General features: G+C 44.5%; 2 protein-coding genes across 2 annotated transcripts in view; one reads left to right on the top strand and one right to left on the bottom strand.

Annotated features, from left to right (window-relative positions):
* FBXO15 (F-box protein 15) overlaps positions 1–3,235 on the bottom strand; it is a 106,905-nt gene extending 103,670 nt beyond the window's left edge. Inside the window, exon 1 of the mRNA XM_073676699.1 lies at positions 3,056–3,235. The gene's annotated coding sequence lies outside the window, so the exon portion shown is untranslated. The remainder of the gene's footprint in view (positions 1–3,055) is intronic.
* A 267-nt stretch (positions 3,236–3,502) lies between these two features.
* TIMM21 (translocase of inner mitochondrial membrane 21) lies at positions 3,503–21,594 on the top strand. The gene is made up of 6 exons (XM_073676698.1): positions 3,503–3,877; positions 9,694–9,756; positions 9,838–9,935; positions 19,142–19,215; positions 20,850–20,955; positions 21,050–21,594. The coding sequence occupies exons 1-6, from the start codon at positions 3,628–3,630 to the stop codon at positions 21,149–21,151; spliced, it is 693 nt and encodes a 230-aa protein (XP_073532799.1). The 5' UTR covers positions 3,503–3,627; the 3' UTR covers positions 21,152–21,594.
* The last annotated feature ends 1,927 nt before the right edge of the window (positions 21,595–23,521 follow it).

Below are 23,521 nucleotides of genomic sequence, written 5' to 3'. Positions count from 1 at the left end.
ATGCGGCCAACTGGGCGCAATCAGCAGACCGGTGTTTAAATTTGGCGCCAATATCGCTGATTGGTAGCGACCGGCGGCCGCGACCAATCAGCGAATCGTATTAGTGAGGACCGGGGAGCGGCGCTGCCTGTGCGGGTACTTCTCCCGGCTGCTCGCAGCAGAAGTACCCAGACCGGCGGCGTCGCTGACCTCCAGGCGAGTACTGTCGGGAGATCAGCGGCTAGGGCCGCTGATCTCCCGACGGCAAGTGTGAAGGGAGGACCGGGGAGCGGCGCCGCCGGTCGGGAGATACTTCTGCTGCGAGCAGCTGGTCATCTCCCGGCTGCTCGCAGCGGAAGTACCCGCACAGGCAGCGCCGCTCCCCGGTCCTCCCTTCACACTTGCCGTCGGGAGATCAGCGGCCCTAGCCGCTGATCTCCCGACGGTACTCGCCTGGAGGTCAGCGACGCTGCCGGTCTGGGTACTTCTGCTGCGAGCAGCCGGGAGATGACCGGCTAGCGCCGGTCATCTCCCGGCTGCAACGCCGCTGACCTCTGTGCAGAGCGGTGTTTAAATTTGGCGCCAATAATGCTGATTGGTCGCGGCCGGCGACCGATCAGCAGAGCGGTGTTTAAATTTGGTGACAATATCGCTGATGGGTAGCGACCGGCGGCCACGACCAATCAGCGAATCGTATTAGTGAGGACCGGGGAGCGGACCTGCCTGTGTGGGTACTTCCGCTGCGAGCTGCCGGGAGAAGACCAGCTGCTCGCACCAGAAGTACCCCGACCGGCGGCGCCGCTTCTCTGTCCTCCCTTCACACTTGCCGTCAGGAGATCAGCGGCCCTAGGCGCTGATCTCCCGATGGTAGCCGCATGGAGGGCAGCGGCTAGCCTTCTGATGCGAGCAGCGGCTAGCGCCGGTCATCTCCCGGCTGCATCGCCGCTGACCTCCGTGCCGCAGATGAGGCGCTAACGGCCGCCATCTTTTTCTGAAATCCCGCGTCGCTGATTGGCCGCGGCCGGACCAATTCAGCGACGCGAGATTTACTGGACAGACAGACAGACAGACGGGATAAGACGAGAATATATATATATATATATATATATATATATATATATATATATATATATATATATATATATATATATATATATATATATATATATATATATATATATATATATATATATATATACACACATACATATATATACATACACAGTGGGTACGGAAAGTATTCAGACCCCTTTAAATTTTTCACTCTTTGCTTCATTGCAGCCATTTGGTAAATTCTAAAAAGTTCATTTTTTTTCTCATTAAAGGACACTCTGCACCTCATCTTGACCGAAAAAAACAGAAATGTGGAAATTTTTGCTAATTTATTAAAAAAGAAAAACTGAAATATCACATGGTGATAAGTATTCAGACCCTTTGCTCAGTATTGCGTAGAAGCCCCCTTTAGAGCTAGTACAGCCATGAGTCTTCTTGGGAATGATGCAACAAGTTTTTCACATCTGGATTTGGGGATCCTCTGCCATTCTTCCTTGCAGATCCTTTCCAGTTCCGTCAGGGTGGACAGCCATTTTCAGGTATTTCCAGAGATGCTCAATTGGCTTTAGGTCAGGTCTCTGGCTGAGTCAGTCAAGAATGGTCCCAGAGTTGTTCTGAAGCCACTGCTTTGTTATTTTAGCTGTGTGCTTAGGGTCATTGTCTTATTGGAAGGTGAATCTTCGGCCAATTCTGGGGTCCAAAGCACTCTGGAAGAGGTTTGCATCCAGGATATCTCTGTACTTGGCCGCATTCATGTTTCCTTCAATTGCAACCAGTCGTCCTGTCCGTGGAGCTGAAAAAAAAAAACCCATAGCATGATGCTGCCACCACGATGTTTCACTGTTGGGATTGTATTGGGCAGGTGATGAGCAGTGCCTGGTTTTCTTCACACATATTGCTTAGAATTATCACCAAAAAGTTCTATCTTCATCATATCAGACCAGAGAATCTTATTTCTCATAGTTTGGGAGTCCTTCATGTGTTGTTGAGCGAACTCTATGCAGTCTTTTATATGTCTTGCACTGAGGAGAGGCTTCCGTCGGGCCACTCTGCCATAAAGGCCCGACTGGTGGAGGGCTGCAGTGATAGTTGACTTTGTGGAACTTTCTCCCATCTCCCTACTGCATATCTGGAGCTCAGCCACAGTGATCTTGGGGTTCTTCTTTACCTCTCTCACCAAGGCTCTTCTCCCACGATTGCTCAGTTTGGCTGGACGGCCAGGACAAGGAAGACTTCTCGTGGTCCCAAACTTCTTCCATTTAAGGATTATGGAGGCCACTGTGCTCTTAGGAACCTTGAGTAATGCAGAAATTCTTTTGTAACCTTGGCCAGATCTGTGCCTTGCCACAATTCTGTCTCTGAGCTCCTTGGGCAGTTCCTTTGAGCTCATGATTCTCATTTGGTCTGACATGCACTGTGAGCTGTGAGGTCTTATATAGACAGATGTGTGCCTTTCCAAATCAAGTCCTATCAGTTGAATTAAACACAGCTGGACTCCAATGAAGGAGTAGAACCATCTCAAGGAGGATCACAAGGAAATGGCCAGCATGTGACTTAAATAAGAGTGTCTGAGCAAAGGGTCTGAATACTTATGGCCATGTGATATTTCAGTTTTTCTTTTTTAACAAACTTGCAAAAATTTCTACATTTCTGTTTTTTTTTCAGTCAAGATGGGGTGCAGAGTGTACATTAATAAGAAAAAAAATGAACTTTTTAGAATTTACCAAATGGCTGCAATGAAACAAGGGGTCTGAATACTTTCTGTACCCACTGTAATTAATATATATATATATATATATATATATATATATATATATATATATATATATATATATATATATATATATATATATTTATTTTTTAGATGACCAATGGAAACTACACAAACATCATTGAGGCAAAGGTGACTGACCAGGCTGACTGCATCCAGAGATCCTAAGTGATGTTACCTAAAGGAAAGAGTTCAATCCCATTTCACTAAGGCTGCCCTCACATATAGCGTTTAGATGCGTTTTGAGGGTACCTTGCCAGTTTTGGCCCCTCAAGTTGAAACTCTTGAAGTGCTAATTATCACGACCGATTATACCGGGAGCGGCTCCGCCACAGAAACACCAGACGGAGCACCACACCAGAGCGCCGCCTCCCTTCACCAGTGTACACTTCCGTGTGCCGGTAACCACGGGTGACCAGGCGGCTATGTGCGGACTCTCCAGCGCCCCCTGCAGATCGTGCCTGGTATAAGCCGTCATCAGCACTTCCTATCTGTGTACAGTGTCCTTTTCTTTTGAGACATATATCAATATATTGTTTACTCAGGAGCTCTACAATGGCGCTACTATGTGGCTGGCATCTGGGGACATGACGCTCACGATGTCCGTCATATAGAAGTAGAGTTGTGTGAGTCTCAAGACGCGCCCAATACGGTGCACGCCGGGAAATGTAGTCTAGTTCTCAGTATACGTACCCAGAGTCATGCCCTTGCGAACTATACTTCCCAGAAGTCTGTGCAAAGGTCGCCGAGAGGCCTGCAGCAGAAGCAGACAGGACACATGAAGTTCATTCAGTGACAGGCATGTGGCTCCGGTAACGGCAGTCATGAGTCTGTGCCAGTCTCTGTGGAGGGCTGCGGTGAGGAGGCGGCCGCTCCTCTACTACACACCCGGTTACAGTGCCGCAAATTGCAGCCTGTTCTTACTGCCCCACCGCGGGAGGGCGCCGTCCACCTGCAGCTGCTGGGTGCAGCCCCTGTTCACAGGCAGCGGCTTGTCCCAGGTGCGGGAGCAGAAGCGCACGTCCCTGCAGGCCAAGGCTGAAGAGGCCACTCCACTGACCACCGCCCAGAAAGGTACCTGCAGGCGCATGTCGGGGCCTGCACTGCGGGGACCCCGCGCACAGCTATGGGCAGTGTGCAGCCATCCGGCCATTGCCCAGTATACACACCCCAGGGGAATAACCAGCAACACTCCTGAGTCTCCTGCAGCCTTCTGTCCAGTACCATGCCCCAACACAACCTGATACATTCATACACCTTAAAGGGATATTTCCAAGATGGTAAGCTATCCCCTATTCATAGGATTGGGGGTAATGATCACTGGGGGTCCTCCTATTGGGACCCCAACAAGCTCAGGGCTTGCTTTATGCTCATCAGGGGTGCACATGTCTGACCACTGTTCCATTCATTGTCTATGGAATTGCTGGAGAAAGTGGAGTACAGTGTTTCACTATTCCCGGCCGTCCCATAGACCATACATGGCGGAGGTCGAGCCTGTGCACCTCTGCTCTAGTCACGTCGGGCCCTGTTCTTCATCCATGAGGGGCCACAGAGGTCAGTAAGTTATCCCCAATCCCATAACTTAATGTATTGGAAATAACCCTTTAAAGAAATATGGACCCCCAAAAATAACTACATGCATATTAAATAAACCACAAAATATTATATATACATATAACTAGACTCCAGAATACAGACCCCTGAATAAATGCAGTTTCAGAGCAGACCCCTAAATATGGACTCCCCATAAAAACAAATACATACCTCAGAAAGGTTTGTAGAGTACAGACAGGGTAAATGTATGATCCAAAATAACTGCAAACCTCCTTCAGAAATACATACTACTCGGCAGCACACACGCTCTGCTCACTCACCAGCACTTCATTTAGAGCCACTTGCACTTTATTAATGGATCTCAGAGGATGAAAAATGGCAGTTTGGCTGCAAATGTGACTGCAACCCCACCCACCTTGAAAATCGCTCTGCCATTGGCTTACTGCAAGTGGGGGGGTTCAATTGTATTGTGGCTGTGTTATTTTACCATAAGTATTGAGTTCACCTGTTTGTGCACATATATCTGGGATCCAAGACACCGCTCCTTTTGGTTAGCTGAGCCAATGATCCAGCTCACCAAGAAAAACCCCACTGGTCCCAAGGCCTGCACATAAGTGATCGTGTGAGCTCCTCTGTGCAGGACCTTCAGCAATTTCTCATTTATACAATAAAATTTACAAAAACATTTTTTTTAGGGATCATATTTGAAGTGACTTTGAGGGGCTTATATGACAGAAAATACCTATTTTCACAAGGGTAACAGGAGAAAATTAACCCCAAAATTTGTTGCCCAATTTCTGAGCAGGCCGATAGCCCATATGTGGGGGAAAATCACTGTTTGGGCGCACAGCAGGGCTCGGAAGGGAAGGAGCGCCATTTGACTTTTTGAATGTAAAATTTGCTGGAATAATTAGCGGACTGGAAACTAAACCTTTCAGGGAACTTACCTAGATGTGTGGTGGGCACCTTGACCCCCCAGGTGCTTCACAGAAGTTTATAATGTTGAGCCATGAAAACAAAAAAATCAAATTTTTCCCACAAAAAATGTTTTTTTAGCCCCAAATTTTGCATTTTCACAAGGTTAACAGGAGAAAATGGACTACAAAATTTGTTGTGCAATATCTCCTGAGTACGCAGATACCCCATATGTATGCTCAGAAAGTAAGGTGTACAGACACAAAGAGGAGCCAGAAGACTGCGCGTCTGATTCCTCTTCTGCACTGATTAAAAGCATTTCACCTTGATATTAGGGCTCTTTCACCCGTCAGTGTTTTAAGTACGTGTAGTGACAGTTTCCACACACACTGGAGACACTGACACACGTGGATCTGTTCACGTCAGCGTATTCCCATGGACCATGTGTCCGTGGACTAAACACACTGACAAAGCTTGTTTTTTACCTGCTGCACGGGCCGCAAAACATCCCACACTGATGACACATGGATGATATCCGTGTGTCATCCGTGTGACACTTACCTGCGGTTGGGAATCAGCAGTTCAGTTAGCGCTGCTCCCAAGTGCCGGGTGCAGAACGCTGCCTTTATCATTGTCCCCTGCCGGGGCTGCCATCAGCCCCAGCAGGAGAAAATGTTGAGAGTAGTAGTGAGCTCCCGCTGTCTCCAACTGTAAAAATAAGAATAAAATAAAAAAAATCCATATACTCATCTGTCCTAAGTGTCCTCCGCTGTTATCCATGCGACCACTCATGCAAAGGAGCCGGGGAGAATAACTCCTGCAGCGAGCGGGCCCTAGAGCGATGCCCGATCACTCACTGAGCTCAGCGCAGCTTCGGGGCCTGCTCGCTGCAGGAGTAATTCTCCCCGGCTCCTCTGCGTGAGCGGTTGCATGGATTACAGCGGGGGACACTTAGGACAGACGAGGATATGGATTTTTTTATTTTATTCTTATTTTTACAGTTGGAGACTGCGGGAGAACACTACTACTCTCAACATTGTCCCCTGCTGGTGCTGATCGCAGCGCCGGCAGGGGACAATGATGAGGGCAGTGTTCAGCACCCGGCCGCTAACTGTAGTGCTGATTCCCAAGTGCCGGTACGTGTGATCCTGATGCGGCACATGGTTGCTAAACATATGCCACACAGGTGCACACGGACACGAATATCTCTGGTACTGTTTTTTCCAGTTCCGGAAATATCCGAACGTGTGAAAGAGGCCTGAAATGATGCAGGCTTCTTTTAGCAGTGCAGGGGTTAATCTGCTTAGCTGAGTGCTCTTGGAAGCTTCTCTGCCTTGGCTTTCAGCTGTTCACTTTTAGCCATTCCCCTCACCTATATGTTCTGGGCTCTGGCAAGCAGTAATTGCTGCATGGTTTCAGACTTTTGGTGGATTTATCTAAGACTTGTGTGGTTTTGGTTGTGTGTTAATCCCCTTCTTTTCCTACTTTTGGTTTTTCCCTATCCTCCACTCCCCAGTGTTTTCCTCTGTTGTTTGTGTGAGTATATTTGTATGATCGGTATTTTTCTTTATCCCTGTTTGTATTACCTTGTTAGTCTGGTTAGTGTATGTGCCCACGTAGCGTTTTACAAGCGTATTTGATGCAGAATTTCCTCAGCGGAAACGCTTGTAAAACGCTTGGTAATCCGCACCCCATGGTCACCAATGAGAATCCGCAAGTTCTATGCCCATGCTGCGGATTTTTCCGCAGCGTTTTTGCTGCGCACAAAAATCCGCAGCATGTCAATTAATTTTGCGTTTCCGCAAGCGGAATTGCCTATTCAATGCAATAAAAAACGCAAGGCAATTCCGCTTGTCGAAAACGCACGATAAACGCTTGCGAAATCCCGCATGCGTTTTTTTTGGGAAAGGACATGCAGAAATGAAGCGCAAATTTTCCGCTTTATTTCCGCAACGTGGGCACATAGCCTTAGCATACACTACTACTTCACTGGGTGGGAGGAGTGAACAGACTGAGGGCGGATTGAGGAGCTCAGACAAGGTACGTGGCCCCGGCAACCCTAGCGTTAGGGACAGGGAAGGAGCCTCTGGTCCCGGTATACCCGACATTAGGAGTGATGTTTTGGAACCCCGACTTTGATGGAATGGTCTGCGGGTGTCATGTTGAGTTTAGAGAGCTCCTCCTGATGTGCCTAAACAGTGGGGAACCCCCACTGTTGACCCCATTTTGGAAACTAGACCCCTCAAGGAATTTATCTAGATGTGTGGTGAGTACCTTGAACCAACAGGTGCTTCACAAAATTTTACAACGTTGATCCTTGAAAATTGGAGTTCAGATTTTGCTGGACTGGTTTGAGGATGTCATATCACATTGGCAGAGCCCCACATTTTACATTTTCACACTGGGAAATGGGTAAAAATGGCACAGAAAGCGTAGATCCCAGGATAAGGCCGGTTTCATACGTCTGTATATTTCCGGTACCGGAGATATCTGTGTGTGGCAACCGTGTGCCGCCCATGTGCCGCATCAGGATCATACGGACCGGCGCCTGGGAATCAGCGCTACAGTTAGCTCTGTTCCCAAGCGCCGGGTGCTGAATGCTGCCCTCATCATGGTTCCTATCAGCGCTGCGATCAGCACCAGCAAGGACAATGATGAGGGTAGTAGTAGTCTGCTCCCGCAGTGTAAAAATAAGAGTAAAATAGTAAAATCCTTATACTCACCTGTCCGGAGATGTCCACCGCTGTAATCCATGCGATCGATCAGCAGAGGAGCCGGGATAATGAGCCGCGAGCTGCGCTCAGTGAGTGACAGGACACCGCTCCTGAACTCAGCTCCGGAGCCGTAGAAGACTACTACTACTCCCATCATTGTCCCTGCTGGTGCTGATCGCAGCGCCACCAGGGAACCATGATGAGGGCAGCGTTCAGCATCGGCGCTTGGGAACAGCGCTACCTGTACACTGATTCCTAGGAGCCGTTACTTGTCACACGGATGACACACAAATGTCATCCATGTGGAACGTTTTGCGGACCGTGCATCCGCAAAAAAACGGACATGTCAGCGTGTTTTGCCCACGACACACTGTCCATGAAAACACACTGACGTGTGCGCAGATCCATAGATTTGAATAGGTCTGCATGTGTCAGTGTCTCCAGTACATGTGGAAACTGTCACCGCACATACTCAAAACACTGATGTGTGAAAGAGCGTTACTGCGATCTTTGTGAGGCAAAATGAACAACAGGTGAAGAATTGGTTTTATTTATTTTTTATGCCATTCTTCGTGCTCTATAAATGATTATACAGCTTTATTCTTTGGGTCGGTGCGATTACAGCGATGCCAGATATATATCAGCTTTTTATGATTGGCTGCTGTCACCCACTAAAAGATGCCTTTTTTTTTTTGCAAAAACTAGTTTTGCATCACCATATTTTGAGAGCTATAATTTTTACATATTTTGGCCAACAGAGTCATGTAAGGGCTTGTTTTTTGCGAGACAAGTTGACGTTTTTATTGTTATCGTTTTCGGACACATGACCTTTTTTGATCGCTTGCTATTCTGCTTTTTGGAAGGCAGAATGAACAAAATACAGCAATTCAGGATTTCTTTTGTTTTTTTTATGGTGTTTCTGTAAAATTGATAAGGCATCTTTATTCTTTGGGTCAGTACGTTTACAGCGATATCACATTAATAACTTTTATGTTTTGGCGCTTTTACACAATAAAAACTATTTTATAGAAGAAATAATTATTTTTGCATCGCTGTATTCTGAGAGCTATAACTTTTTTATTTTTTCGCTGATGGAGCTGTTTGCCGGCTTGTTTTTTGCGGGACAAGATGACGTTTTCAGCCATAAGCATCTTTATTTACACTTTTTGTTCAGAGGTATTATGATAACGCATCGTTTGCCTCGTTTTTTGTTTAATTTTTTTACACTGTTCATTGAAGTGGTTAACTAGTGGGACAGTTTTATAGGGTGGGTCGTACCAGACGCGGCGATACCATACGTGTACTTTTTTGCGTTATATTTTTTAAAATAATATCTAATTTATACAATGTGATTTTTTTTTTATTTTTTTGGCGGGATAGTCTATCTCTCAATGTTAAAATTAACCTATCCTTTAAAATTATAGACTGTTCATGTATTTATCAGTGGGCAAACTTACAAAAACAGCAAGGGATCAAATAATTATTTCCTTCACTGTATATACCACATAATATACCTCAGCTGCTGCAGAAACTCAGTCTATGGTAGTGTGTATGTGTATGAGGGAGGGATGGATGGATTGATTGAGGGAGGGATGGATGAGGGAGGGATGGATGGATGGATGAGGGAGGGATGGATGGATGAGGGATGGATGAGCAGTTCCCAAATCGCAGAGATTCTGAAGATTGCTGTCCTGTCGTTTCTTACAGTGACGCAAGCCGGAGCAGACTTTACCTATATGATTGTGGCGCTGATCGGAGCCGGCATTACAGGTGAGAAGACCCTTATTCTTCTTCCTCTCTGTAGCAATAACTGTGTCTGCGTTTTCATTAACATTTTTTGTCATTGTGCAGGAGGGCTTTTATATGTGGTGTTCACAGAACTGTTTTCTTCTTCAAGTCCAAGTAAGATATATGGAAATGCGTTTGAGAAGTGCCGAATCCACCCGGAGGTGAGCACAACTCTTAAAGGGTTTTCCTGACTTATTAAAAATTGTACCATGGAGTTGAAAGAAAATGAGACATATTACTTACCTGAAAAATCAATTTCCACTCTAAATATTCTCGCCAGTCCACCCTGTAGTAATAATGTTGTCCAATTACCTATGTGACCACTGCAGCCAATCACTGGCCTCAGTGGTGTAGTAGAGTAGCCAGCATTTTTTTTTTTTTTTACTTTGACTTTTCTCAGTAATGCTTTTGGAAAGAGAACTCCACCATTGTTTTAGATGTTGCACTGTTCAACCTTGTTTTGGTGTGGCGATTTTACTGTTATTAGAGCTGTATAGGGCTTGCTTTCTTTTTTTTTGTTGCAGGATGAGTAATTTTCTGAAACCATTTCTGGATACATACGATGGGTAACAGAAGGTATACATTACATCACTCCCCACTGAGCACTCTTGGGGTTACATTTGATTACCTGTAGATAGCCCTCAAACTTCCCCCTCAGACTTAGCCTTTCACTTCAACCTGCCAACTTAGTCTAAAAAGCAAACTGCAAACACGTTTTCTCCAGCGGTGCTCCAGATGTGCCGAACGTCTATGGAGAAAATCCAATTTGGCTTAAGATTTCATCCATTATAGATTTATGCTTAAAACATACAACTCTGCCCTTCACCACTCAAAACAAACCTACAACCTTATCACCTCACTATCCAATAATCCTAAACAACTGACACTTTTCACTCTTTCCTTAAGGCTATGTACGCACGTTCAGGATTTGAAGCAGAAATTTCTGCATAGTTTTTGCATCTCTTTGGCAGGAAAAACGCTGAGGAAAAAACACCCTTTTTCCTGATTTTTTTTTATGCGTTTTTTGTTCTGAAATGCATGCTGTTGGGAGCTAAATAAAGTTATTTGAAAAAGAAATGTGGAACATTGCTTTAACCCTTGGATTACCGTCAGAACTGGGGTGAGTATATTGGTTAATTTAAGAATGTGTCTGTTGTATTTCAAATGCAGTGTTTGCTCTGTGTCTCTGTGTTTATTTAACTCTTTACTTGAGTTTAATTAGGTTTGGTAATGAAAGGGTCTGATTGACACCTTGTCTTCACCAAACAGATGACAAACAGGTGTCAGCCAATCCTATATACCCAATTTCATTAGCATTTCCATTCATGTAATTTCTGGGGCAGCTGAGAGCTGCTATTTTTAGCCTAGGAAGGTGCCATTAGGCAAACATGGTCCCTGGCTATTAAGAACAGCTCACAGCAGTTTCGTTAGCCCCTACGTCCCCCCGATAAGCAACAAGCAGCGCTTTGGCCACAGTGTATTTTTGCTGCTTCCAAAACGCAGTGTTCTAATGCTGCACTTTTGTTGTCGGTACATGACATTCTACCGCATATAATGAACTTCGCTCAGTCAAAATCTGCAGAGGAGACTGGCGTCTCCACTACAGAGATTGACATGCTGCGGGTGAGTTTGAGTCGTGCCCACGATCAGGAGCCGCTGCGGGTTTGAAGCTGCGTGTTTATGCAGCGTCAAACCCGCAGCGTCCAGATGTTACAGCATAGTGGATGGGATTTCTAGAAATCCCATGTCCACTATGCGTGCATCTGAGGCTGCGGATCACCCGCGGACACTGACATGCAGCACATGCGGCGCGTCTTTCGGGACCGCAGCATGTAAAATTCTCTTGCAGAGTCTCTAGTCTCCGCAACATAAATTTGACCACTAGAGCGTATAGAATGCAGTAAATCCGCATGGTTCAGTGAACACATGTGGATTTACCTGTGTTCAATAGAATGCAACATTTTGGACACAGCAAAAATATGCGTCCAAAGCACTGGTAAGTCTGAATTGTGGGCACAGAGCCTAAATTTAAAAAAAAAAAAAAATGGCGTGGGCTCCCACGTCATTTTCATATCCAGCAGAGGGAAAGCCGACCGATGGGAACTGATATTAGCCAACAATGTCCCCTGACTATTAATAATAGCTCACAGCTGTTTGCTTAGCCTTTACTGGCTAGATTACAGGAGGACCCCAGAAAAGAAATTGTCGTAGGGTCCTCCTATAAAATCTAACCAGAAAAGGCTAAACAGACAGCTGCGGGCTGATATTAATAGCCAGGGAAGGGGCCATGTATCTTGGGCCCCTCCCAGGCTTGTAATATCACCCCTCAGCAGTCCCAGAAATGGAGCATCCATAAGATACGCCAAATCTGGCACTTAGTTTCCGCTCTTCCCACTGCCCTGTAGTGGTGAGTGGGATAATGGGGTTGGGGTTCATGTCAGTCTTGTATTGGCGGCTGACATGAAGCCCAGCTTGGTAATGGAGGACGCCCCCATTACTAACCACGTGTTTTCAACACTTTATTCTGGCCGTGTCTTTTATTGAAAAAGCATTTTATTGAAATAAAATTCCACACGGTTTTAATAATTTTTTTATTATACGCCCAGTCCCCAAATCCCTTGATCTTCTGTAAAAAAAAAAAAGCAAAAAAACTGCAACGGTGATCTTCAGCTGATGACCGCACGTGAACTCAGTCCCGGCAGCAGCAATACACTGCCTGGAGCAAGCGATCTCATGTCAGTGTACCGCCGGCTTCCAGGCTGATCGCATCATTGGGGGACATCGCGAGGACACCGGGGGACGCCGTACAGGTGAGAATGTGTTTTAATTTTTTTTTTACACACAGCGCACACAGGCGTCGGCTCAGCTGAGGAGACTACTGCTCCCCTCAGCCGTGCCGCTCTCGCTATTATCAGCGGGACCGGCGGTGGGATGATGGGAGAAGTAGTCCTCGTCCGACCCGGGTACCATTGTTTGTGCATTTTTGCAGCATATTTGACCCATTGACTAGTCAAATACGCAGCAAACAACTGCATCAAATCCGCAGATATATTTATACCTGCGGGTTTGCTGCGGTTCAATTAAAGTCAATGGGTGAGAGACGCAGCATACAATGGACATGCTGCGTATTTAAACACAATGACAATCCTGAGCGGAAAATACTACATCATTTGCACAGCACATCAGGATTGTCATTGCATTAGCTGGCAGAAAGATTACTGAGCGTTTTTGATGCATTTCCACTTTGAGAAAACGCTACTTGTGCACTTAACCTAAAGGGATTTTCCCACAAATGAAAGTTGATTTTAATCAATAGATTTAATCAATAGATCCCCTGCTAATATGTCTGTGTGCTCCTTTGTTTCCTTCCCTGCCCAGGAGATGTGGTATGATCAGACCATGTTCCTGCACAGTCAGAAACAGCCATTGCACAGTACACAGCAGGGGCACATTTATAAGATTATCTCAGCACAGGGACATTTTATTTAAACACATCCAATTGTGGAAATTGTTATTATTCCAAAATCTATTGATTAAAATGAACTTTTGTTCACGGGAAAAACAAATAATTGACCATATCGGACAGGAAATTTTCTCCCAATCCCCTAATGTTATGCATTCTCCTCCCTCCCACATTGCATCTTGCTCACTTTCTGACTTCGAACCAGTCACGCCAGAAGAAGTGACCAGGCTCCTTGCATCTTCTCGCCCTACTATCTGCACCAGTGACCCTATTCCCTCCCATCTCCTTCAGTCCCTTTCCCCTGCTGTCACCACTCACCTAACTAAAATATTTAATCTCACTCTCTCGTCTGGTATTTTTCCCTCCTCTTTTAAACACGCCAGCATTCATCCATTACTTAAAAAACCATCCCTCGACCAGAACTGCGCTGCTAACTACAGACCCGTCTCCAATCTTCCCTTTATCTCTAACTTTTGGAACGCTTCGTCCACTCCCGTCTAATCCGCTATCTCTCAGATAATTCTCTTCTTATCCCTTTACAATCTTTTTTTCCGATCTTTACATACTACTGAAACTGCACTCACTACAGTCTCTAATGATATACTAACTGCTAAATCCAATGGTCACTACTCCTTGCTGATTCTCCAGGTTCTCTCTTCAGCATTCGACACTGCCCATGGGTTACCAGCTCTTTGTCGCTCTGCTATGCACTATCTGCCTCTCCTGGTTCTCCTCCTATCTCTCTGACCGCTCCTTCACTGTATCTTGCTGGCTCCTCTTCCTCTCCCCTTCCCCTTATTGTCGGGGTACCTCTAGGATCAGTCCTAGGCCCCTTCCTTTTCTCCTTGTACACCGCCCCTATTGGACAAACAATCAGTAGATTTGGTTTTCAGTACCATCTCTATGCTGATGATACCCAATTATACACCTTTTCTCCTGACATCGCCCCTGCATTATTACAAAATACCAGTGATTGTCTTTTCCTCCGTCTCTAACATTATGTCCTCCCTCTATCTAAAACTGAAACTGTCAAAAACTGAACTCCTAGTGTTTCCTCCCTCCCCTAACCTACCTATGCCCGATATTGCCATTTCCATGTGTGGCTCCACCATTCCTCCTCAGCAACATGCCCGCTGTCTTGGGGTCATCTTTGATTCAGATTTTTCCTTCACTCCTCACATCCGATCACTCGCTCGCTCATGACACCTACACCTCCAAAAGATCTCTAGAATTACACCTTTTCTTACCTTTGACTCGGCAAAAACTCTTACTGTAGCTCTTATTCATTCTCGTATGGACTATTACAACTCTTTACTAATCTGTCTCCCTCTTACTAAATTTTCACCTCTCCAATCCATCCTGAATGCAGCAGCCAGGATCATATTCCTCGCCAACCGCTACAGCGATGCCTCTTCCCTGTGCCAGTCATTGCGCTGGTTGCCCATCCAATATAGAGTTCAATATAAACTTATCACTCTCATCCAAAAAGCTCTCCTTGGTTCAGCACTGCCCTACATCTCCTCTCTCGTCTGTCTACCACCCTACCCGTGCCCTCCGTTCTGTTAATGACTTAAAACTAAAATCCTCCATAATCTGAACCTCCCACTCCCGTCTTTTCTCGCGTGCTGCGCCAATTTTTTGGAATGCACTACCCAGGACAATTTGATTAATTCCCAATACCCACAGTTTTAAGCGTGCCCTAAAAACCCATTTCTTTAGACTGGCCTATCGCCTCAACATACTTGTCTAACTGTCCCAGTTTGGCCCATACACAGTTTTCATCAAAATCATGTTCATACCCTCCATGCACTTAATAGCCTCTGTGTCTGTACTGTACACATACTGGCTGGCGGCCAGTTCATGCAGTGTTATGTGCATACCCTATTTAGTATAGTTTGGCTGTATTGTACAATATAAGCACATTTTACCATTTAGCTTTTGTCTCACCTATTTCCTCATAGATTATAAGGTTGCGAGTTGGGCCCTCACTCCTTTTGATGTCTGAGTTATGCCTACTCTGTAACGTCTTTATTGTCTGTACAAGTCCCCACTAAAATTGTAAAGTGCTGCGGAATATGTTGGCGCTATAAAAATAAAAAATGATTATTATTATACACTCAATTAGACGTACAGTACAGACCAAAAGTTTGGACACACCTTCTCATTTAAAGATTTTTCTGTATTTTCATGACTATGAAAATTGTACATTCACACTGAAGGCATCAAAACTATGAATTAACACATGTGGAATTATATACTTAACAAAAAAATGTGAAACAACTGAAAATATATCTTATATTCTAGGTTCTTCAAAGTAGCCACCTTTCGTTTTGATGACTGCTTTGCACACTCTTGGCATTCTGTTGATGAGCCTCAAGAGGTAGTCACCGGAAATGGTCTTCCAACAATCTTGAAGGAGTTCCCAGAGATGCTTAGCACTTGTTGGCCCTTTTGCCTTCACCTTGCGGTCCAGCTCACCCCAAACCATCTCGATTGGGTTCAGGTCTGGTGACTGTGGAGGCCAGATCATCTGGCGTAGCACCCCATCACTCTCCTCCTTGGTCAAACAGCCCTTACACAGCCTGGAGGTGTGTTTGGGGTCATTGTCCTGTTGAAAAAGAAATGATGGTCCAACTAAACGCAAACCGGATGGAATAGCATGCCGCTGAAAGATGCTGTGGTAGCCATGCTGGTTCAGTATGCCTTCAATTTTGAATAAATCCCCAACAGTGTCACCAGCAAAGCACCCCCACACCATCACACCTCCTTCTCCATGCTTCACGGTGGGAACCAGGCATGTAGAGTCCATCCGTTCACCTTTTCTGCATCGCACAAAGACATGATGGTTGGAACCAAAGATCTCAATTTTGGACTCCTCAGACCAAAGCACAGATTTCCACTGGTCTGATGTCCATTCCTTGTGTTCTTTAGCCCAAACTTGTCTCTTCTGCTTGTTGCCTGTCCTTAGCAGTGGTTTCCTAGCAGCTATTTTACCATGAAGGCCTGCTGCACAAAGTCCCCTCTTAACAGTTGTTGTAGAGATGTGTCTACTGCTAGAACTCTGTGTGGCATTGACCTGGTCTCTAATCTGACCTACTGTTAACCTGCGATTTCTGAGGCTGGTGACTCGGATAAACTTATCCTCAGAAGCAGAGGTGACTCTTGGTCTTCCTTTCCTGGGGCGGTCCTCATGTGAGCCAGTTTCTTTGTAGCGCTTGATGGTTTTTGCAACTGCACTTGGGGACACATTCAAAGTTTGCCCAATTTTTCGCACTGACTGACCTTCATTTCTTAAAGTAATGATGGCCACTCGTTTTTCTTTACTTAGCTGCTTTTTTCTTGCCATAATACAATTTAAAACAGTCTATTCAGTAGGACTATCAGCTGTGTATCCACCTGACTTCTGCACAACACAACTGATGGTCCCAACCCCATTTATAAGGCAAGAAATCCCACTTATTAAACCTGACAGGGCACACCTGTGAAGTGAAAACCATTTCCGGTGACTACCTCTAGAAGCTCATCAAGAGAATGCCAAGAGTGTGCAAAGCAGTCATCAAAGCAAAAGGTGGCTACTTTGAAGAACCTAGAATATAAGACATATTTTCAGTTGTTTCACACTTTTTTGTTAAGTATATAATTCCACATGTGTTAATTCATAGTTTTGATGCCTTCAGTGTGAATGTACAATTTTCAAACTCATGAAAATACAGAAAAATCTTTAAATGAGAAGGTGTGTCCAAACTTTTGGTCTGTACTGTATGTATGTATGTATGTCATAAAGGGGCTCTCCTCGCATGAGCAAGAATGGGGAGCCGCGGATTAACAGATTGCCATCTTACATGGTCAGCTATTCATTTAAATGGCAGACAAGTAATACGGCACAGCAGAAGCAGGAGAGATGTCTAGTCAGTGGTCAGACATGATTGTCACGCGGGATTTTGTTAGATAGGAGTTTCTTTCATGGTGTTGTTTTACTTGTTGGTACAATTCTGTGTACTGGTGTAAGAGTAAGGGTGACTGCAGCCTTTTGAAACCTCACACTGCACGCTGTCAGGATTCTTGCATTCTCTGGCGCTGGGAGCAGGCGGTGATGTGACCACAAGCATGCGTTTTTGGTTATTTGTAGCCATGTTCAACTAGTCGTGCCAGCCTCGCTCAGTTCACATGTATTGAGCAAGGCCGTGCACGTCAAGTCATCACGTGACTGCATGTATACAAATCTCATAATTACGGTCATATGGCTGCCCATTCTCTGCACTGAAGAATCCTGACCTCACACAAACTGCACGCTGTGAGGATTCACAAGTCTGCAGTCACATAGTGACTGCAGACTTGAACCCTAAGTCCGGCAACTCCTTTAAAGGGGTTGTCCACTACTAGGGCAACCACTTCTTGATCTAAATGTTTGGTCCTGATAGAATAAAAAAGCTTCTACTCGCATCCCGTGCTTGCGTCGTTCTAGTGGTGTCAGCACTCGCGGTCCCCAGGGCTCTCATGCGGTTCTTTGGGCACCGGGTATCGCGTGTCCTATTAGCGCTGGCGTCACTGTCCCCACCTTCATACGAATTGAACATGAAGAGGAAGTCAGAGATCAGCTGCAGCCCTGACCTCCTCTTCGTGTTTAAAACGTCCAAAGGCGGGGACAGTGATGCCCGCGCTGGTTGGGCTCCGGGATCACGTGACACAGCTTTTTTATTTTATCAGGGCCAAATATTTACATCAAGAAGGGGTTCTCCTAGTAGTGGACAACCCTTTTAAAGGGAATTTCTTCCGAGGTTTATGCAGCTCTCTCTGAGGCAGCGTAAAGTAGTGACAGTCCCTAGTTACAGTTATTTCACTTTCTTATTTCAGAGTACAGATTCCTTTCTTATTTATTTTACTCATTTATATGTTATATAGCTCTATTAATTCCACAGCGACTTACAGACCTCATCATCACTGTCCTATTCGGGGCGCACAATCTAAATTCCCTATCAGTATTTAGATTGTAGGAGGAAACCGGAGAAAACACAAACATGGGGAGAACATACAAACTCCTTCATGTGTTGTCCTTGGTTGGATTTAAACCCAGGATACCAGCGCTGCAAAGCTACAGTGCTAACCACTGAGCCACCGTGCTGTAATTTCTTTTCTCATATTTTTCGGATTATAAGACGCACTTTCTTCCCCCAAAATTTGGGAGCAAAAAGGGGGTGCCTCTTATAATGTGAAGGTACGGTATTTTACCTGGGAGGCTGCCTTGGTGGAGCGGGGTCAAAGATACAGGAGGTTGACGGTGGCTGCGGCAGGAGTTGGGCGATGCTGCGGGCCCCGTTCTCAGAAGAAGGGTCGCTGATTCCGGATGACCTAGGCGATGGTGGTGGCGGCGGGATTGGGGACGATGCTGTAGCCCTATCCTCAGAAGAAGTGAGCGGAGGTTCCCTATCTCGTACATAGCCCTGTGGTGGGCTTCGACAAAATGACCGCCAGAGCATGCGCAGATTGAGATCTCTGGAGACGAGATCTCGTCTCTCGATCTGCGCATGCTCCAGCGGCCATTTTCCAGGGCTATGTATGGGATACGGAACCTTCGCTCACCGCCAACTTCTTCTGAGGACAGGGCCGCAGCATCGTCCCCAATCCCGCCGCCACCACCACCGCCCAGGTCAGCCAGAATCAGCGACCCTTCTGAGGATGGGGCCCGCAGCATCGCCTGTCTCTTGCCGCAGCCACCGCCAACTTCCTGTATCTGTGACCCTGGCTCCTGTGATCCCCGCTCCACCACAGCCGTCCCCAGGTAAAATGGATTAGAAGACGCATTTTATAATCCGGTGCGTCTTATAATCGGCAAAATACAGTAATTACAATTCTCCACGTTCATTTATCTATGTTAGAGGTTTAATTGTTATTTTTTCTATAAAGATTATTGGAGCTTTTGGTGAGCCCATCAAGGCATTTGGAGAGACCACAAGGCGTGGAAGAAGACAGCATGTTGCGTAAGTATTAGAGGCAATTGGATTATATACCATATTGCACTATACATTGATAATATAAGGTATGACATTGAACTACATTGCTAGGCTAAAAATATTGGATAAGTACTCCGCACACTAATACAATATACTCTCTTTCATTAAAAATAATTTATTAAGATAAGATTCCCAATAAAATGTATAGGAACCTTTGAGCAATATTTCAAAGGTTTCACTTGGACTTATTGTAACCCTTTCTGGATTAAGGGTCATTGATCTTTTTTGGATTAATTCTGAAGTCTGATATACCAAATTGTTTTGTTTTTATTTTCTGGTCTCATCATTCCCCCTTATCGCATCAAAATGAAACTATTGCCCTTTTGTTTTGTCTGCATTATGTTTGGAAAAATGGTGTAATTACCGTATATACTCGAGTATAAGCCGAGGCACCTAATTTTACCACAAAAAACTGGGAAAACTTATTGATTCAAGTATAAGCCTATTGTGGGAAATGTAGCAGATACTGTTAAATATCTCCATCCTGGTGTGCATGGCCCCCTTATCCCGAATCCTGGTGTGCATAGCCCCCCTCATCCCCAATCCTGGTGTGCATGGCCCCCCATCACTGCACACATGAAAAAAATAAACACTTGTATCCACTTCCTTCCCTCTGCTCTAATACTGTGTCCTGTTCTGCCACTAGCTCATTTGAGCAACGCATAACGTCGCTGCCATGCGCCCTAAGATGTTGAGGTGAGCTGCGGGGATATTCACTCCTCTCCATGCCGAGACTGGAGAGCAGTGAATATCCATTTTCTTTAATAACGTGCAGCGATCCTGTGTGCCCGCTACTAAAAAGAATGAATATTCACTCTTCTCCACGCCCATGGGAGTGGGGAGGAGTGAATAGTCGTACTCTCTAATAGCGGGCACAAAGGATAGCTGAGCTGCAGCAGGAAGCCGGCGGCTGTGACTTATACTGCGTGCTCTATTAAAGAGAGTGAATATTCACTCCCCTCCACTGCCATGAGCGTGGAGAACAGTGAATATTCATTTTCCTTTTTGCAGTTGCACATGTGGTAGCTGCGGCTACTGCTTGTGCCCCACTCTTCTGCCGCAACCCCCCCCCCCACTATCCACCACCGGAATATATATACCATAAAGTATATACCCGAGTATAAGCCGAGGGGTGCTTTTTCAGAATAAAAAAGTGCTGAAAAAGTCGGCTTATACTCGAGTATACACGGTACCCCAGAATGGCTGCATAATCCTTCATTTTTACATTTTACTTCTTAATAGTGACATGATCTTTTTTTTTTTTTATTTCAAGATTACACAGTCATTCTGACAAGGACATCAGTCTTGTCAGGTCTAAAAAATAGACTTAACATATTCAATTTGTATTGTGAAATCTGGTGACAGATCAACTTTAAGGCTAGTACTACATAATGACACTGGCCTTGTGGCCAAAAAAAATACGTGTATGTCTCTCACGTTAGCCCACTCGCCTTGGAAATAAAGGGAGATCCTGACAATGGGCACATTACACACTCACAATGCAGAAATTTGTAATCAGAGTGAGTGCAGAAATTTTGCTTGAGCCCTGAAATCCCCTTTAATTAATGTGTAAATCTATAATTTTCTTAATTTATTTTAAGCTCCTCTGAATACTTTAAAGATGGCATAAAGTGCATGCGATTGAAGTTTTACATATCGGGTTCAGAGCCAAGAATACAAGGTGTCGTGCATGTGGATTTGAAAGAGGTACAGTATGTTTTCTGAATTGTTTCTCTCCCGCCCCATAAGGTCAATGCATTTCCTATACAAGTACAGAACTTGTCTCTGTTTCACTTTGCAGAATCCAGAAAGCAAGAAGTATGAATATCAGTATATAATTGTTGAAGTGGACACTATTCCTCGCAGATCTATTGTTGTGGAGGATAATCGGTATATTCATTAGAAAAGTACCATTGTATCAAACAATTATTTTTTATAGATGTGAAAAAGATTTTCTGGTGCGTTGGACATGAAACTCTCACTATGGCAAGAAATACTGTGACCCGAGCTGTAAATGAATCGTGACTTGTTTGGAATACAGGAACTCGAATGAATCATGTCGTTTCTTTATTCTAAAGGCATATGAAGATTCATTGGCCCCTTATCAGCGATACGTGACTTTCTGCCTGCAACAGAAAATAATCAGATGCCAAATACGCACTGTCCGTACTGTGATATTTCTTAACATGGATTAGTCCTTTTTTGCTTTTAATGACGCCAGGGCATTCCAATAATTTAATCAAACACTGCAATTTATTGTACTTTTACAAAGCGCCTTTATTGTTCATGAACAGTCCACGGCACAATGACCGATCTAAAGAATAAAGAAAAACAATGTTTTGTTAATTTCTGCATATTTTTCTTTTCTCATTTAACTGCCGTGTTACATTATTCATATCTTTTTAGTGGATAATGTTTAATTGAACATAATGTAATATATAAAAGCAGCCTTTAAAATTATTTCTTCTAGCTAGACTATAACATGTAATTTTTACATTTATATAACAAATAAAAGTGGCTGGTTGGATAGGAAAAACCCTTAAGGAGAAGTCTAGAATTAGAAGAAAGGATTTGCTTTTTTTCCTCCAAAATAGACCCCTTAGATAAGGATGAGCTGCCATGCCAGAGACCACCCGTAGGAAAGAGCAGCACTGTTTTTAAAGGGACTCTGGTAAGGCTCCTTTAGTTTAAAATAAACTCTGGAGACAAATTCCCTGGGAGATCTGTGCCAGGCCCATAGATCTTAAATTGATAATGTAGTTAGGGAAGGATAGGAAACTTTTAATTCAAGTATATTAGAAATTACAGTAGTTTAAATTAAGGCATTAAATAGATAGCTATTTAGGATGAAAATTACTTTGTATACCAGACTACCCCTTTAACAGCTCATTTATAGGAAGTATGTGGATTTCTCTGGAAAAAGACATTAGGTTGCAAATCTCAAGATATTTTATCCAGCTTCCTGCTGGCCATATAGATGGCTTAGAATGGTGGATTATACTGACAGATTCTTTTTAAGGTGAAACAAGCTAACTACTTTTCTAATCTTGGATCAGCTCTTTATGAAAACATATTCCATGAAATCCACAATAAGAATGGAGGGAAAGTGTCACTCACACTTTGTGATAAAATTGACTTTCAATTTTCCATATCGAGTAAAGAATGATACATTACCACTAGGACAGTAGTTGCGACTAGTGTTGAGCGAGCGTGCTCGGTTAACCTTTTCACAGAGCATGCTCGGGTGCTGCCTGAGTATTTTTGGCGTGCTCGACAACTATGTTCGAGCAGCTGTGGTTGCATGTGTCGCGGCTGTTAGGCAATCCCTGCCTGTGTCGCAGCTGTCCAACAGCCACGACACATACGGCTGCTCGAACATAGTTGTAGAGCATGCCGAAAATACTCGGTCGGCACCAGGGCATGCTCGGTGAAAGAGTTTACCAAGCACGCTTGCTCAACACTAGTTGCCACCTCTTCGGCCAACAGATGTTTTTTTGTTTTTAATCTAAATTTGTGGTGTATCTAGTTTTATAACGAACATAAAACACTTAATGTCAAAACTGTATAAAACTCTTTAAAATAAGTATGCAAGCTGAATTGCCTTCATTATTTAAAGGATACTTTGGGCCCAATTCATAAAGACCGACGTTTTTCTTGCTGGAGTAAGACGCTACTAATTCATTGTTGCAAGCCTCTTAATGAACCAGGAGCATTTGAAAAGTGGCGTGCGCCTCGACACAAGACTTGCTCCAGCACCCTTGCCATGAATTAGATGAGAGGGGGTTGCCATGCTCTGTGTCCCATCCCATCCCAGCTGAGTTTCTCAGAGCTGGGCGAAAATGGAGTGTGAACGCCAAGTCACAACATTTTAGCATAGCCTCAAGTTGTGACAAAATTTTGCAACTTTTCAAAGCTTTTTAAGTCTGAACTTTTGGTTAAAAGCTTTGATGCATCAGGTCCTTCATCTTATTTTTGTGTACTGATATGTTGCATAAAATTTATGGTGGCTTATGAACTAGGACGCTCCCTTGTGCTGCAGACCATGCTTGGGCATTGTCATAGCTCCAAATACTGTACTCATGGTAAAGTAACAAGTGATGTTTTGTTTCAAAAAGAAACTGACAATGTGGTAAAAAACTGGAATATTGGACCACTTTTGGTGGAGGATGCACATGTCCAGTAGCTTCCCTACTCCTGCATCTTGATCAGTCGGTGTGATAGATAGATGGGACATTAGCTATTGTGACAGGATCAGGGGGAAAGTGGTTGACGG

Source organism: Phyllobates terribilis, unplaced genomic scaffold (genome assembly GCF_046119375.1).
Source record: "Phyllobates terribilis strain yellow unplaced genomic scaffold, ASM4611937v1 Scaffold_4__5_contigs__length_816908805, whole genome shotgun sequence".
Lineage (NCBI taxonomy): Eukaryota > Metazoa > Chordata > Amphibia > Anura > Dendrobatidae > Phyllobates > Phyllobates terribilis.
Note: the sequence above shows the minus strand (reverse complement) of the source record. Positions and strands in the feature narration are given on the sequence as shown.

Excerpts from the sequence above, each read along its gene's own strand:
- TIMM21 (XM_073676698.1), top strand. The coding sequence starts at position 3,628 with ATGAGTCTGTGCCAGTCTCTGTGGAGGGCTGCGGTGAGGAGGCGGCCG. Across the intron at positions 3,878-9,693 it reads ACTGACCACCGCCCAGAAAG|TGACGCAAGCCGGAGCAGAC; the intron begins GTACCTGCAGGC and ends CGTTTCTTACAG. Across the intron at positions 19,216-20,849 it reads GGAAGAAGACAGCATGTTGC|CTCCTCTGAATACTTTAAAG; the intron begins GTAAGTATTAGA and ends ATTTATTTTAAG.